Source organism: Tenrec ecaudatus, chromosome X, assembly GCF_050624435.1.
Source record: "Tenrec ecaudatus isolate mTenEca1 chromosome X, mTenEca1.hap1, whole genome shotgun sequence".
Taxonomy (NCBI): Eukaryota; Metazoa; Chordata; class Mammalia; order Afrosoricida; family Tenrecidae; genus Tenrec; species Tenrec ecaudatus.
The window spans coordinates 16,421,448-16,439,925 of NC_134548.1; the positions used below are offsets into that span (position 1 = coordinate 16,421,448).

An 18,478-nucleotide genomic window follows, 5' to 3' on the forward strand; every position below is an offset into this window, starting at 1 on the left:
ACCCTCCTGTTCCTAGGTAGACTGTTTTCCCAGGTTCATATGGTCAACCCTGAGTACCAGTTTTGGATCTGCCTGATTCTCCCAGGTTGGGAAAGTCCATAGAAAGTAGCTGGACAGCTTGCCTTGGACTCAGCTTTCCCAGCTCTTCCTCAGTTTGCACTCTCTTAACGTCCTACTGCAATCATTTCGTTGTTGCGTCTCTCCCTTCCTAGTACATGTACTGAGTGCTAGGAACTGGGAATCCCAAGATTTTTAAGGTGTGTACTCTGAGAAGCAGGCTTGAAAACAAAGCTGTAGTTAGTCAGTTACACAGCTGAGCTCAGGAGGGTCCATTCTATCCCAGGTGCAGGGCCAGAAAAGGCTACCAAATGAAAGCAAAGTTTGACATGAATCTTTATAAATAAAGGTATCCATACTGAGGACACATGGCAGGGATTGATTTCAGTCTGAACCCCCACAGTGGGGCGAACCAAGAAGGGTACATAATAGATCAGCAGCGGGAGAAAAGCAAAGCCGCAAAGCCCCTGAGGAGCCCCCAAAATAGACTTCAGGCCCCCAGGACAGGTAGGGAGATAGTCATGAAGGTCAGCAGACAGACCTGGAATTATGTATGTCTTCTAGGGATATTTTGTTAGTTATCTTTGTTTTCTCTTTTTATTCAATCTTTTGTTTTCTCGCCATTATTGTTGGTTTGGCTACCTGTAGGTATAGGAAGCAGGCCCAAGGAGAAAGCAAAGGGACCAACAATTCTGGAGGGATTTGTAGGGAGAGGAAGTGGGGAAAAGGAGCAGTGAGCAAACAATGCCATTGACGGGAACAACTAGGGAATTAAAATCAACAAGAAGAGGACATAGAGATCTTGGGGTGTTGGAGCAACAGCAATCTAGGTGAGAGGAATTACTAAAAGAAGGGTAAGCATAATGGTGGGACAGGAAGAAGGTAAAAGGAAGCAGAGGAAAGATCTTGGGAGCAAAGCTATGGACAGAGGTATCAGCATAGGGGTGTGCATATGTAATTACATTAATTAACAAAAATAGAGATATTAGCCTATGTGCATATATTTCTATGGCAATACATTGAGGTTGTATGTGAACTTTGGGCCTCTGCTCAAACCCTCCCTCAACACAATAACACTCTCTACTTGCAATCTGGCATTCTGTGATGCTCACCATCCTATTAAGATCGCTGAAGACAAAATGGGTGCATAAATGTGGTGAAGAAAGTGGATGGTACCCAGCTAACAAAAGATATAGCATCTGGGGTCTTAAAGGCTTGAAGTTAAACAAGCAGCCATCTAGCAGAGAAGCAACAAGCCCACTTGGAAAAAGCACACCAGCCTGTGCGATCATGAGGTGTCGACAAGATCTCAAACCAAGCAAACAAAAAACATATTGCTGAGAATGAGGAGGATTGGAGCAGAGACCCCAAACCCATCTGTAGACAATAGGACATCCCCTCACAGAATGGTCACAAAGAAGGAGTGAGTCGATCAAGGTGAAGTATAGCACTGATGAAAGGCAATATTCCTCTGGATCCTTGAGGGTTCCCTTACCCCCCACTGTCATGACCCCAGCTTGCCTTTCAGTTCTGGCTAGATTGCAGCATGTACACTGGCACAGGTAAGAGCTCATGACACATGGAATCCAGATCAGAGAAACCCCTCAGGAGCAGAAATGGGAGCAGTGATACCAAGAGTATAGGGGGAAGGTAGGGAGAGGAGGAGCGAAAGGGGAAACCTATCACAATGATGGACACATAACCACATCCCCTTGGAGAGAGCCATTGGTGTAAAAAATGAGAATAATTTGTAATTTATCAAGGGATCACAAGGGGGGTGGTTAAAAAGAGGAGCTGATACCAAGAGCTCAAGCAGAAAGAAAATATTTTGAAAATGGTGAAGGCAACATATGTATAAATGTGCTTGATACAATTGATGTATGGATTGTTATAAGAGTTGTAAGAGCCCCAATAGATAGATAGATAGATAGACAGATAGATAAAAATGAAGGTGTCCATGAAAGGGCACAGCATGAATCATGATTTGGAGGTATGGGTAGTATGGTGAGATACTATTGGGGAGATCTGCATGTTGACACCCAGGGTGGAATGGGGCAGACAGGTGGTACCTGGTTAATGGCAGGCTTTGAAGGCCTGTTGATAGGTTTGGATAGCTCCTGTGGGCATGGCTTGCTTTAAGGACAGGAGCTGAACAATTATATTATTCTAGAAAGGTCACTGGGGACACATGGAGAGAGGGTGGACAACTTTGGGAGCCCCAGAGCAGGGAAATATGCTGGCCTGCCACAGACACAGTTCAGGTAAGAGAAAACAGGACCTTGAACTCAGAGAGAAGAGAAGGGTTGGAGGGGAGAACAGAAATGCTACCAAGGCAGCCTAGATTTAACAACTGCTTGGTGCATTATGCAGGGGGTAAGTAAAGAAAGAGTTGATAGTTGACTCTAGGACTTGTGACTTGGGTGTTTTGGGAAGTGAAGGTGTAGAGCTTGTAAAAGAAAGATTTGGAGAAGAAAGATATTAAGTACCAGTTTAGACATGTTAAAATGGAGATGCATAGGGACACTCTCAAAGGAAAGCATAGCTCTTCCCAACAGAACTTTCTGTGCGGTTCACATTTGACAGCACATGCGGCTAATGAGCACTTTAAAAGTATGGCTAATGTGATGGAGGAACTGAATTGTAACTTTAAGTAGTTTAAATTTCAATAGCCATGCATCACTCTACTGGGCAACTCTACTGGGCAGGGCGGATCTAGAGAGGGCCCTAGCCACCAGCGCAGTCAAGAGTCATCTACACACAGGTCTTGTAGAACTTAGCGCCTTTCTTGTTCCAGAATGTGTAAGGTTTACAAAGCAAGATGAAATTGACAGATGAAACTGGACATCCCCTTACGTGGGGAGGAGACGAGCCAGTCAGGGTGCAGTGTTGCAATGATGAAATACATAACTTTCCTCTAGTTCATAAATGCTTCCTCCCTACCCACTATCATGATCCCAATTCTACCTTACAAATCTGGCAAGATCACAGGTGTACACTGGTACAGATAGGAACTGGAAACACTGGGAATCCAGGGCAGATGATCCCTTCAGTATCAGTGGTTTTAGTGGTGATACTGGGAGGGTGGAGGGAGGGTGGAATGGAAAGGGGGAAACGATTACAAGGATCTACATATAACCTCTTCCCTGGGGAATAGCCAACAGGAAAGTGGGTGAAGGGAGACGTCAGACAGTGTAAGATATGACAAAATAATAATTTATAAATTATCAAGGGTTCATGAAGGAGGGGGGTGCGGGGAGGGAGGGCGGAAAATTAGCTGATGCCAAGGGCCTAAGTGGAGATCAAATGTTTTGAGAATGATGAGGGCAACGAATGTACAAGTGTGCTTTACATAATTAATGTAAGGATTGTGATAGGAGTTCTATGAGCCCCCAATAAAATGATTAAAATAAAAAGAAATTGACAGATGATAAGATAAGGAAAAGGGAAAATGGAGGTATAAAGAGATGACAACAGGGTTGGCTTAGCACACCAAAGACTCAAAACTAAAACCCTTGTGTGATATGAATCTTAATCCTATGCAACATGATGGGGATAATGAGAGAGGAGGGAGGAGCAACATTGTTCAGGGAGGCTGGTCAGAGGAGGAACTGGCCTAAGAATGGGGATTGGGATGGAGGAGTGGACAAAGGAGACAATAAATAAAGTCCAGAGAAGCACAAGAAAGCTCAGCAAGTCTAAAGTCAACAAAGAGTTTTGAAATTAGGAGAAAGGGTAGGAGTGCATCTGAGTTGAGGAAATAAAGGCAGGGAGTGCAATTAATTTGGTGAGGAACTGGACTGGGAAGAAAACGCACATGACAGAGAAGGTGGTAGTGGGATGGTAAAGATGCTTAGCACTGCTAAGCCCGTGGTTACAATCAGCTTACTTACCTGCTCAGTGCCTGCCTGATCTCTTCATGGCTAGTAATTACCAAGGTCTAGTGTTTGAAGACCTAAAATTACTCTTCATCTCCTACAATATTCCTTCAAACATCTTATAGCCCACCCAAACTAGTTCAAGTATCTCAGTCAATAAAAAATCTTCTAATATTAATCAAAAAGCTGGGGGTGGGGCAATCATCAGAGAGGTCCAAAATTTGCAGCAAGAAAGGATCAATCTGACCTCACTTTCTTCCACACACTGTCCTTTTCAAATAGATCAGCAAATCTGTAATCAGAGATCAGACACTTGCCAAGGTCATATAAGGATCAAGAATATTCTGTTTCTTATTTTTAATTCTGTGCCAACATCAAAGTGCGATAGCATCACTTGCTTCCTGTCCTTTGATTTCTGCAAGTGGCTTAAGCTACACACTTACCCTAATTGCTCTAAAAGCTTCTTTCATCAATTTTTTAAAAATCAGTTTTCTTGGGGGCTCATACAGTTCTTATCACAATCCATACATCCATCCATTATGTCAAGCACATTAGTACATTTGTTGCCATCATTTTCAAAACAACTTCTTTCTACTTGAGCCCTTGATGTCAGCTCATTTTGTCTCCTCACTCTCTCCCTCATAGACCCTTGATAATTTGTAAATTTTTTTTTCATGTCTTACACCCACTTCTCTTTTGTCTGTCCCCCAGGGAGGGAGTTATATGTAGATCCTTGTGATCGGTTCCCCCTCCCCCCCCCCACTTTCCACTTACCCTTCTGGTATTGCTACTCTCATTATTGGTCCTGAGGGATTTACCTTTACAAAATAAATAATAAAATTTACCTTGTCTTTAGCATGCATTCCTCTCTGAATAGGGAGCTCAGAAAAGATAGGAATGTATTTGAACTCTGTAACAGTGTTGCATCAGAATCACCAGGAGTGCTGCAAGGCTACAAAGGCTCATGTCACTGACCCAAGTCTGTATACCATGTGCCCAGATGGCGCTGCTACCCTTCCAGGTTTGGCACTCACAGCAAAGAGGTATCCCTGTTGTGTTCCTGAGGGGGTGTCTCCACACCTCAATGCTTATGGACTATGAAGGTGGTTCCACCCCTCTCTAGAGAACACTTATCAACCCTCGTTCTGTCTCTAGGGTTAGGAAAATGGGTGAGGAAATATAACTTGGAGAAGCAGAACCAAGATCTCTGCATCTGAAACCTTCTCTCTTCTCAGATAGAATCTCATTCCATAATTAAAGCTCAAAGATATAGCTCTTAACAGATCAAGAAGTCTAAGAGAATAAGGGAAGCTAACTATACAATTTAGATCTTAGAGCTCCAAGTTTCCAGGTCCTTTTAAAAGACCAAAGTCCCTTGTTGTGTAAATTACATCTGACAGCAGTTATTACCCACTCCCCATCCCCCGCCCATCCCAGTACCTTCTGTGCAAAATCAGGCATTTCTAGCTCCTAAGCTGCTTATTTGTTTTTCAATCAATTCCCAAATAGTAAAAGATAGCCGGTTCTTCTGACTACCATAGCCTTTCCCATGAACTCATTCCGCAAATTCTAAGTCAATACCTGTCTTGCTCTTCCTTCTCTAGTCGTTCTTGTTCTTCCTGCTCCTTCTGCAGCCGAGCCTGTCGTCTCTTCTCAGCCAGGATCTTCGCAGCCTCTCCAGCATCAGTAGTGCCTGCTGTAGGCTTCCCTGCAGCTGCATTGGGAGGGAGGTACCACGAAGAAAAGACGTAGGTGAGTGAGCACAGCTATTCTACTCATGCAGCAGCCACCACCTGGGGGAAAATCCAACCCAACTGGAGGAATGGGAAACACTGCCAGGACTAGCATAATTAGCCACCAAAGAAGAAAAGCTGTATTGGGCCAGTTGTATCCCTGGATACATTTCATAGTGCAGAAAAGTGGACTGGTGTGGAAGAGCAAGTAACTGGAAAGTTCCAAGGCTGCTGTCACCATTGAGGTGAACTCACTGTATCATAAGGCTAAAAAGATTGGAGTAAGTCTCTCTCTTGCTGGGAAGTACGTGTCCACATGCTGGCTGGGTAAAACCTGCCTTACTCAGCACACATGTGAGTACTCCCCTGAAAATACCAGGGTGGAGTGAAGCCCTTTAGTCTCCTCCTCCAAAGGAGCCTCAAGTGAGTAAGAGGTAGAAGCAGGAAAAAGGGAAGAATATTGCTTGAACTGGGTTGGAGAAAGGACTATTTTTGGAGACCCAAGATCCCAGGTTGCATCTTCAGAGAAAGTCTACCTTCGCTGCTCTCGCTCTTCCCTCCAGAAGTAGCATGCTTCTCAGTGATGTGCTTGTCCACAACATGCTTCTCAAGGACATCTTCTCCATGCCCACCAGGAGCCTGGAGGCCACCACCACTTTCCCTTTCCTTGTTGGTCTTTTCTTTCTCTGCCTTCTTCTTGGGAACTTCTTGATAGGGAAAGGCAGGAAGACGATATTTCACTGGCGACCCTGGGTATGGTGACTTCTTTGGAGACAGTTGATAGACTTTGGAAGTTGACCTATGAAAACAAAACACATCCATGAGACCATGGTATAGGACCTTAGCACAGAACTCTCTGCTCCCCAGATGCCTGTTCCAAAAAGTTTATCTTTCAAGAGGCACAAATTTAAGGCTTAATAAACACTCGCAAATCCCCAAAAGACTTCCGTTCAAATAGGAACACAAGATATCTAGAAAACATGCCCAGTGTTAGGGAAATATTTCAGGAAGCCCAAATGGTGATGCCATGTCGTAACCAGTTTAAACCAGTGGTTCTCAACCTTCCTAATGCCGCGATCCTTTAATACTGTTCCTCATGTTGGGGTGAACCCCAACCATGAAAATATTTTTGTTGCTACTTCATAACTTTATTTTTGCTACTATTATGAATTGAGCGACCCCTGTGAAAGGGTCATTCGACCCCCAAAGGGGTCGTGACCCACAGGTTGAGACGGCTTGTTTAAACCTATAACCTCTTGGGTTGAAAGGCTAATATGGGGGACTTCCGGGCAGACGGCGACTGAGTAACACATACCAGAGACACTCGGCAGAAATCGGCCCAGGAGAGTTACTAAGAGGAAAATTCCATACTGCAGGATAACAGGAGGAGTATCATAAAGATAAGTAGGAACAGATCTACAAGGTTTAGAGGGGCTGAGGGCTTTTCACTGAAAACAATGGAGGCCAGCTAAGGCTTGACCTTAGCCCCACCACTGCCTATGCCAGAGCTGGGACCATTTGGAGCCTGCACAGGGGTTTATTTCAACACAGCAACAACTTGCCGCCACAGAAGCTCCATGGGGAGGGATCAGGGCTACTTTTGTTTCCTTTCTTCTCTCTATCCCCCCACAGTCTCAGCAGGCTTATTTTCTAGTTTTATTTTTCTCCTCTTTGTCTCTTCCCTATTCTCTCACATGCCACTGCTGACCTCCAGACCACTCCCCTTAGCCAAGGGCATTTACACCTGCCCCTCACCCAGTTAGGTGAGCTACACCCTGTGCAGCATAGCCCAAAGGCTGGGGAATGCCCCCACCGACCTCCACCAGAGGATACTCCGCCCAACTTCCTACTGGGGAATTCAAGCCTGTGTAGCTGGGGGAGCTCCTATTTTTCCTCTGTCATCCCACATAACTGAGGGAACTTCTGCCTACCTTAGTGCCTACACAGCCTAAGGCAGCTTGTCCAAAGCTTGCCAACATTCCAAGCTGCTACAGGAACCTCTGCCCAACCTCCGCAGTGATCTACCTGGCAAGGGAAATTCTGCCCACCATTTTCAGTGTTATACACCAAAGCAGGCAACCCACCAGACTTCTGGGACACTACCCTTGAGAGTGAAGCCACAGGAGTCTAAATGGTAGGCTAATTACAAAGTAAAATTAGCTGCAGGAAGTTCGAAGAAGCATTCTTATGAGTCTCCCACAGAGAACCAGTGCTCTTAAACTCCCTGGAAAAATGGAACCTGGCTCCTCTAAAACAATGCAACGCAAACAGCAATCAGCTCCAATGACCTCAACAACAACAACAGCAAAAACAAACAAACAAAAAACAGGAGAAACAAAAGGCAATGACAGAAGATGTCCTGAACCCAACAACATGCATAGAAGCAGCAGAAATTGATCTGCCACAGAAAGAAATTTTCAGAATGCTGCTTGGAGTCATACAGGATATGAGGGAAACAATACCTAAAAAGGATGAAATGATAGAGGAGATAAAGTCCATATACCAAAGGGAAATACAAGCTCATAGGAAGGAGATAACAGACAACAGAGGCAGACTCATGGACCTCGAGAATCAACTGGAAGCAGAGAACTGCACCAGTGACTTGAGGGCAGCCAAGCACACTTTAACAAATGGGAACAAAAGTTTTGAGAGCTATATCTGATGCTATGAAGAGGAACAACATCAGAATAACTGGATTACCAGAAGAAGACACAACAAAGAAGTCATCTGCAATAACTGTGAGAGAATTCTTGGGGGAAAACTTCCTCAGCTTAATGAATGAAAACCAGGCAACCATTCAGGAGTATGAAATGACACCAGTTAGACTGGATCCCAAGAAGAAGTCACCAAGGTATGTAATAGTTAAACTATGCAACTTTGAGGAAAAGGAGAAAATCATGAGAGCAGCTAGGGAAAAACAAACAATCAAATATAAAGGTTACCAAATAAGAATATTCTCATACCTATGAGCAGAAAATATGAAGAAGAGGAAAGAGTGGAGTAACATATTCCAAAAATTGAAGAAAAACAACACAAACCCAAGAGTACCCTACCTAGGCAAATTACTGATCAAAATAGATGGAAAAGTAAGCCTTCCCAGAAAAGTAAAAACTCAAAGAATACATTAGAAGCCCAGGCCTACAAGATATCCTTGCCTACCCAGTATGGGCAGAAGAAGAACACTCACCAAGCAACATAGAACATCCTCACTCAGAGACTGCAACATAGAACAACCTTACTCAGAGGGAAGCAAAGAGAAAACAGACCCCAAGATAGCATTGGCTTAAGGATGGAAAGAAGTCAAGAACAATACACACACACACACACACACACACACACACACATACACCACTAATAAGAAAGGAAGGTAGGCAAACACCAAACACAAAAGGCATAAAATGACATCACAGAGTCCACAGATGGAGATAGAAACCCTGAATATCTATGGCCTGAACTCAGGCATTAAAATACTGAGGCTAGCAGACTGACTTAGAAAATACAACCCATCAATCTGCTGCCTACAGGAGACTTATCTCAAGGCCACAGACAAAAATAGGATGAGAATCAGAGGCTGGAGAAAGGTATACAAAGCAAACAGCAATTCAAAAAAGTAGGAGTTGTAATCCTAATCTGAGATAAAATTGACCTCAAAGTGCAAACCATAAAAAAAGATAAGGAGGGACACTATATAATGCTGAAGGGAGTGGTACACAAAGAACCACTAAGCATTATAATCATATATTTCCGCTGAATATGTCAACCAAACACTCCAAAAGATGAAAAAAGAAATCAGCCTAAACTATTATATTGAGTGACTTCAATACACAGCTCTCTGAGAAAGACAGATCACAGGGAAACAATCTCAACAAGGAGGCTAGAGGTATAAACACTAAAGACAATTTGACCTGATAGATATTTACAGAGCTTTTCATCCAAATGCCAAAAAAATCATATTCTTTTTAAGCACACATGGCACATAAGATAGACCACATGCTGGGGCATAAGGCGAATCTACATAAATTTAAGCACATTGATATCATACAGACCTCTCTCTCTGACCATTGTACCATAAGGCTGAAAATCAACAAGAGGAACATGAAGAAAATAAGAGCAAACAATTGGAGGGTGAATAAGTCTCTACTGCAAAAGGAGTGTGTACTGGCACAGATCAGAGAGGGAATTAGGAAATTTCTAGAAACCAACGAGAATGAGAACACAATGTACTAAAACTTATGGGACACAGCAAAGGCACTTATCAGAGAAAGTTTCATAGCAGTACATGCACACCTGAGAAAGGAAGAGAGACTCGTGGTTGATATGCTGGTACAAAATTTACAACAAGAGCAGAGTCAGCAGGAGAATCCTACTAATAGCAAAAGAAAAGAAATAATAAAAATCAGGGCTGAGATTCAGGAGAGGGAAAATAAGAAAACTATGGAAAAAATTAATGCTGCTAAAAGTTGGTTCTTTGAATGGATAAACAGAATCAACAGACTGCTGGAAAACCTAACCAAAGAAAGGAGGGAAGAAATTTCACTAGCAAGAATTAAGGGATGAAAGAGGGGTCATTACAACAGGCCCTAATGAAATCAAAAGGATACTTACACAGTACTAGGAAGGATTGTACTCCAATGAATTCAACTACTTGGAAGACATGGACAAATTCTTGGAAAAACAATCCCTCGCTAGACTATCCCCAAAGGACGTCAAGAATTTCAACAGATCCCTAACAATAGAAGGTTATCAAGGGATTACCAACAAAAAAATCCCCTGGACCACATGGCTTCACTGGAGAATTCTACCAAGCATTTAGGGAAAAACTAACACCAATCCTACAAAAACTCTTCCAGAACATAGAAAAAGATGGCAAACTCCTGAACTCCTTCTATGAAGCTGGTATAACTCTGATACTCAAACTGGGCAAGGATCCCACATGAATCGAGAACTATAGACCAATATCCCTAATGAATATTGATGCAAAATTCTTTAACAAAACATTGGCCAATAGAATACAAAAGTATATAAAACAAATAATTCTCCATGAACAAGTGGGATTCATACCAGGGATGCAGGGATGGTTCAACATACGAAAGACCATTAGTATCATCAGGTACATTGACATGAAAAACTGTAAGAACCACATGATATGCGAGCGAGCACACAAGGGAGGGGGCGGGTGGGAAAAGAATACCGGCAGGATCCCAAGGCTGGCCCCCTAGCGCCCACCCTGGTGGCCCGGCCCAGCCATGATCAAGGCCATCCTCATCCTCAACAACCATGGCAAGCGACGACTCTCCAAGTTCTACCAGGCCTACAGTGAAGATATATAACAACAAATCATCAGGGAGACATTCCATTTGGTATCTAAGAGAGATGAAAATGTTTGTAATTGTAATTGCCTAGAAGGAGGATTGTTAGTAGGAGGATCTGACAACAGAGTAATAAATAGACATTATGCAACATTATATTTTGTCTTCTGTGTGGATATCTACCTGTAGAAAAATGAAGCAACATCCTTATCTCACTTCGTGCACAAGAATAAACTCACGGTGGATCACAGAACTTGAAGCAATACCCCAAACTATTAGGGCAATCAATGAGGGAATTGGGACCAACTTGAGAACTTTGGCACAGGGAATACATAGACTATTAGAAATAGGGAAGGACACAAACACAGAGAAGGCACAAACTGACAAGTGGGATATTCTGAAGATAAACCACCTGTGTACAGCAAAAGATTCACCAAGAGAGTAATAAGAGAATCCATGGACTGGGAAAACATCTTTAGCAATGACTCATTAGACAAAGGCCTTATTACTAAAATCTACAATACTCTGCTAGCTACCAAAAAGAAAAAAATGAATTGCTCACTGAGGTGGTGGGCAAAGGACTTGAACAGAAGTTTCACAGGGGCAGAAATCCAAATGGCCAATAAACATATGAGAAAATGTTCCTAATCTTTAGCCATAAGAGAAATGCAAATTAAAACAACAATGAGATACCACCTCACACGCTCAAAAATAACCAATTCAAAAATCAGAAAGCAACAGTTGTTGGAGGGGCTGTGGGGAGAAAGGAACTCTCATCCACTGCTGGTGGGCCTGTAGGTATGTACAGCCACTATGGAAATCGATCTGGTGATATCTAACACAGATGGAAATCGAGCTACCATACGACCCAGCAATCCCCCTACTGGGCATATACTCAGACGAGGCAAGAAACAAACCACGGCCAGACATCTGTGCTCCAATGTTCGTTGTGGAACAATTCACAATTTCTAGGCGTTGGAAACAACCCAAATTTCCATCAACTGATGAATGGATTAAAAAACTGTGGTACATACATACAACGGAGTACTATGCTTACGTGTTTTGAGAATGATGAGAGTGGCGAATGTACAAATGTGCTTTATACAATTGATGTATGTATGGATTGTGATAAGAGTTGCACGAGCTCCCAATAAAATGTGTTTTAAAAAATAGGCTTTCCCTGAAGTAAAGGCAAGGTTACATAGCCTTTGGTTGTCCATCCTGGCCAAATTATGAGAAAACACTTCTGTACATAAAATGGCAAGTATAACTCTCAGGAGAGGGCTGTCATGCTTCTGCACAGGAGTGTAATGCCAAGCAGGACCCCAAAGGACTTCTTTCCTCTACATCCTGGAATCAACTTCTCTGTTCTCCAAAGCTACTTGACACCAGGCAGAGTGAATAAAGAGCACCTGACGAATGAGAAGGGTCGGTCTGTGGCCTCCTGAGTACAGCTCAGTTAATACTCTGAACTGCCTCTGTAGATGGTTGAGGTTTATTGCTTTCCAAAAAGAATGAGCAATAATAGGGAAATGTGCGGGGCACCACTTTCACTCAGTGAGCAAAGTGACCATCACCAGCAGTGATAAGAGCCTTCATGGTGGCCTCCTTCTCTGAAGCACTGAGGAGGCCACACATCCTTTGTGGGATTCCTCCTGGGAAGGCACAACCTGAATCTAATCCTGGGGAAACATCAGACCAACTCCAAGCTAAAAATGGTCCTCAAGGTCATGAAAGGCAAAGGTGAGCTGAGAAAGTTTTCTGGATTAAAGGAGACCAAGGAGAGGAGACAACTCAATGCTATGAGAGGTCCTGGACCAAGAACAAAGGAAAAGCTTTATGAAGACAACTGGCAAAAACTGAATTAAAAAATTAGGTACATTATTATATCAAAGGTAAACTTTCTGATTCTCCTAATTAAGCTATGTTATGGAAAACAATGTCTTTGTTCTTAGAGGTAAAACAACATGAATTTTGCCACTTACTCTCAAATGATGCTGGGAAAAAGTATGCGTGTGTATTTATGGACAATGCGTTCAAGACTGTGAGGGCGTGTGGTGGGTGGGAATGACAAAGCACATGCGCTAGACTTTAACACTAAATGACAGATACAGGAATTCTTTGTTCTAAAGCTAGCCTCACAATTCTTCTGCAAAGTTGAAATGATTTCAAACTGAAAATGCTTTTAAAAACGTTATCTAAATGCAAGTTCTCTGATAAAACAGAGGAATGGTTGGAGTTTCTGGGTGGTGCAAACAATTAAGTGCTCAACTCATCGAAAGACTGGAGGTTCATATCCACCCAGAGTTCCTCAGTAGAAAGGCGCAGAAGCCTGATTCTGAATGGTCAGAGCCACTGAAAATCCTATGGAGTACAACTGGACTCTGCACACATTGGGTCATCAGGAGTAGGAATCAACAGAACCAGTTTTTTTATTGTACTGGGTTAAATATGGTTACAAAGAAGGTGTATAACATTTTTAATTCTTCTTGTCAATAAAATGTTCAAATAAGATATGTAAACTATGTGTCAATGAAACTGTTGGGGAAAATATAATATAAAAGCCTATTCAAGAACATCATTGGTAACGCAAAGAATGGTTAACCATACAGAGAGCAGTGATGCTCATCTGTAGGCTGGTGATACCCACATCATCCACCTCCCAGAGAAGCCTACTAGAGTGGAACCCTGTAGGGATCAACTAAGGAGTCCCAGGGTGGCACAAATGGCTAAGTACTCCACTCCTAGCCCAAAACTTGTTCAAACCCACCCAGAGATGCATTGGAAGACAGGCCTAGTGGTCAGCTTCCAAAAGGAAGCCTAGAAAACCCTATCAACCAGTTCTACTCTGCACACGTGGGGCGGCTATGAGTTGAAACTCACTTGATGGCAACTAATAGCTACTAAGGGAATGGGCTGGGTCCTTGCAAGATCATCTTTGAGCCTGTGATACATGAACAAAGTAAGGGGTACTTAATCTGCTGGATCCCGGCAACTTCCCCTTTCAAATGGAATATTTATTTTTTGTCTCCAATGTTGGGTCAAGTGACATTAAACCAGGTTCCCAGTACAAACACTAATGTCAGTTATGAGCTAAAAAGTAGTTATCTTTAGACTGTAGTTTCCAAAGATGGTTACAGTAATCATCCATCCCACAAAATTTTTTTAGTCTCTTTCTCTATCTCCTTGAATCTGAGTTGTCCTGACTTTTTAACCAATAAAATACATCAAAGAAACAAACCACTGCCAAGTCAGGGAATAGTCCTTAATTAGCCCAGTTGTCCCTATTTTCTGCCTTAGGGGACATTCCTTCTTGAAACCCAGGTGACATGTTGTTAAGAAGGGTAAATCACATGGGGAGGCAATTGAGAGCCCAGGAGAGCCTCCAGAGAACAACCAGAATTAACTGTCAGCCATGTGAATGGGTCATCTTAGAACTCCAGCTCAGTTGAGCCCCCAGGCAACAGCAGCCTCAGCTAACATTGAGCTACAACCACATGAAGAAGAGCCCAAGCAAAAACTGTTTGGTGAGCGCAAGCCAATCCAGAGAGCTGTAAGAATTAATAATAACTGAAATGATGAGGTTGATTTAAAATATATTTCTAAGAATATAAAACTACGAGAAAATGCCACCTGGGCTAGAACTTCTTTTTTATGTGACATAATTTCAAAACTCATGTAAGTTAAAAAAAAACGGTTTCTTTTTATTGTTTTTCTTCAATACTGTGAATTCAAAAGAAGATTTATCAACTACATAATATATACAGATTGAGACAATCAGTGGGTGCAGAGTGAAACGGTCCCCACTCCAAGCCCATTGGGACTCTGAGTTTTAAATTTGTCATTTTCTTTTTCTAAGAATGATGTTACTACGTTTAGACTTAAAAACCTATGGTTTCGTTTTACACATCTGGGAATCCAGTATAAATGGAATGCTGGCAGTCTTCACAGCATACTCTTCCTGTGCGACACTTGCCCCCGAGACCTGCTTACATGGTGCAGTTCACTCTTTCTCCCTGCCTTGCAGCATGACTGGGTTTCCAGAGTTTAATTACAGTCACCTTGAGTCCTCCTGTCTCTCAGACCTGATCCATACCACGTGTGGTTAAGGCACTAGTTTTCATCGGAGGAAAAACTATCTTTCATCCTCAACATTTTCTTTTTTAAAAAATAATTATTTTATTAGGGGGGCTCTTACAAATGTTATGCCAATCCAACATTCAATTGTATTAAGAACATGTACATATGTTGCCATTATCCTTTTCAAAACATTTTCTTTCTACAGGAGCCCTTAGTATCAGCTCCTCTATTTTCCCCTCCCTCTCTCCCTCATGAATCCTCGATCAACTATATATTATTGTTAGTTTGTGTCATACACTGTCTGTTGTCTCCCTTCACTCACATTTCTGTTATTCGTCCCCCTGGGTGGTGGGCTACATATTCAAACTTGTGATGGTTCCCCCTTTCCCCCCGGGATCCCCCTACCCTCATGATATCGCTACTCCCACTACTGTTCCCGAGGGTTTTATCTATCCTGAATTCCATGTGTTAAGAGCTCTTATCTGTACCAATGTGTGTACTCTGGTCTAGCTGGATTTGTAAGGTAGAAGTGGGTCATGGTAGTCCGTGGAGCATTCAGGAACTAGAGAAATGATGTGTTTCATCGGTGCTATACTGCACCCTGGTTGAATTGTTCCTTTTAACACTTCTGTGGTGGATGTCCAATTGTCTACAGATGGGCTTTTTTCCAACCCCTCTCAGCCACATCGATATAATTGTTTGGGATCTTTTAATACCCGATACCTGATCCCGTCAACACCTCGTGATCACACAGGCTGGTGTGCTTCTTCTATCTGGGTTTATTTGCTTCTCTGCTAGATGGCTGCTTTCTTATCTTCAAGCCTTGAAGACTCCAGACGGTATATCTTTTGATAGCCCGGCACCATCAGCTTTCCTCACCACATATGCTTATGCACCCATTTTGTCTTCCGTGATCTTGTCGAGAGGGTGAGCATCACACAATGCCAAGTTATTAGAACAAAGTGTTCTTGTGTTGAGGGAGTGCTTGAGTAGAGGCCCAATGTGTGTCTCCTTCATTAGTACTTAACATAAATATATGTACACAGATCTATTTACCTATCATTATATATATTTACATATGTACATGCCTGTATTTAGACCTCTATAAATGACCTTTGCCTCCTAGTTATTTCCTCTATTTCCTTTTACTTTCCTCTTGTCCTACCATCATGTTTGGCATTCATTTGGGTTTCAGCAATCCCTCTCAGTTACATTGCCCTTGATTAAGCCCCACCAGGCATCCTATGTCCTTCTCAGAATCAATTTTAGATCACTGATTGTTCCCTTGTCCCTGGGTTTATTAACAACCACTTCCTTTTCCCTGCTCAAATGGCAAAAAACACTCTGCAGTGGAGTATGGAGGTTGGTATTCCTCATCTTTAAATTTTTTCGAAAGTGAAATATGCAGCCCAGAAAGAACTCATTGAAGGCACTGATCGGTGGGAGAAGGAAATGAATGGCCAAGAAGACAAGAGGAGACAAAGCACCAGATATCAGGGCAGGTCTGTCCCAGTGGTCCCTCTATTTTCCTACCCAGCCCACTCCTGCCCTCTAAAGTCTCCTTCCTTTTTTGCTTTCAACTCAAGCACCTTGTGTGCAACAAGAAATCCAGACAGTCCTCTAGACAGGTAACCTAGCAAAAGACAGCTAAGTGAATATAAAATTCAAATAGAGTACAATGTGGCACAGAGCCATCTGGCTTGTTCCTCACATCATGCAGGTTTCTGCTCAATGTTACCTTCTCATGGAAGGCTCCTCTAATCACCTCATATAGCTTTTGCTTCCCTGTACCACATTGTTACAATATCCAGATCTATCTTCCTTCAGAGCATTTGTTACCACCACATTGTAGATTTGCTTATTCAATGTCATATTTAAGTGCTTCAAGGACAGGGACTTTGCCTTATTCACTGCTGCTGCCTCAGCTCTTGGAAAAGTACTAGACGGAGGAGCTGCTTGCCAGGTATTTGTAGAATAAATAAATGAGAAAGGTATGTATGTGATGCCATTTGAGCACAAGAGGGGTGGATGCAGGTCTGGATGGATCTAGAGGAGGCGGGTGGTGAAGCTGAGTCCGGAGGGGAAGAGAAGGTGGCAGATCTTTGGAATGGGGCCAGGACTGCAGTCATTTGTGTACATATCTCTCCTCCCTCCTAGCAATGAGACTCCTTGATGGAGATTGTTCTCACTCATGTTAGGATTTTCTGTGGCATTCAGCAGAAATTTATAGCAACCTATATAACAGAGTAGGGTTTCTAGGCTGTCTGCTGTTTAGATGCCAATTACCAGGTCTTTTCTCCCACAGAGTAACTAATGGGTTTGAACTGACAATCGTTTGGTCAGCAGTTGAGCACTAACCATTACACACTAGGGCTCATTTAATTAAGCACTTACTATGTTCCTGTGTGGTGTAATTGGTTACTGTGCTCAGCTGCTAACCAAAAGGTTGGAGGTTCAAATCTATTCAGAAATGGCTGATGAAAATCCTGATCATTTACTTTCCAAAGATCACAGCTATGACAAGTCTATAGAGCACAGTTCTACTCTGATACACATAGGGTCATCATGAGTTAAAATTGACTTGACAGCAACTGGTCTAGTTTATGTACCAGTTACTGCTCTAGATATAGTTAAAATAGCAACAACAATTCTGTTAAACTGATTTTTTTAAAACCCTGGAATTTTATTCGAGGCTTTTTGGGCAATAAAACCTAAACAAAATGTTATAAAATTCAGCTGATGCGTCCTTTAAAAATATAAAATCGTTGAAACTAATAGTGGAAACACAACCTTCTTTGAGATTTTCAACATGAAGAAAGAGCTCACATCCAAGAATATAATTTTCATATCTGTAGAGGCCAGCAACCCACTTCACATCTCAGTGAAATTTGTAATGATAATGAAATGTACAAGCTAATGTCCATACAGTGACTATGAGTCAGCAAGAAAAAGGGAGGGGTAGAACTGGCAAAACATAATATGAACTAGGTTTTAATCTATTCATGTCAGCATCTCAATTTACTATCACAAAAGTGAGAAGTGGATGGAAACTGAAAGGGATGTGAGCTATGACAATGAGAAATGGGGGTTGTACTGCCCACCAAGTAGGCTCAAAGAGTTTATTAGAAAATGAGATGCTTTTCTTTTTAAAAAAATCATTTTATTAGGGGCTCATACAACTCTTATCACAATCCATAGGGTGCTTGAATTCTAGTCATTATTTTTTGTGGGGGGCAGTGAGTTTTGGTTTTGTAAGTGAAGCTCACCAAACCGGGCTAAACTTATTTCCATTAATTAAAAAAAAAGCTGGCGTACTACTTCCAAATGATCCATTCTATAAACGTGTGACATGGAGGCTGTCCACTATCCTTCTGGCTCTTTACTCCACACTTGACAATAAAGCTACTCTCTCTTTTTTTGAGAA

General features: G+C 42.3%; 1 protein-coding gene across 2 annotated transcripts in view; it reads right to left on the bottom strand.

The window, feature by feature from the left end:
* Positions 1-18,478, bottom strand: part of MAP7D2 (MAP7 domain containing 2) — a 141,100-nt gene that overhangs the window by 21,787 nt on the left and 100,835 nt on the right. For both annotated transcript variants that reach the window (XM_075538787.1, XM_075538786.1), the window contains exons 8-9: positions 6,202-6,464; positions 5,514-5,646 (exon numbers count right to left, since the gene is read on the bottom strand). In XM_075538787.1, coding sequence (XP_075394902.1) covers positions 5,514-5,646; positions 6,202-6,464 — 396 coding nt within the window. The remainder of the gene's footprint in view (positions 1-5,513; positions 5,647-6,201; positions 6,465-18,478) is intronic.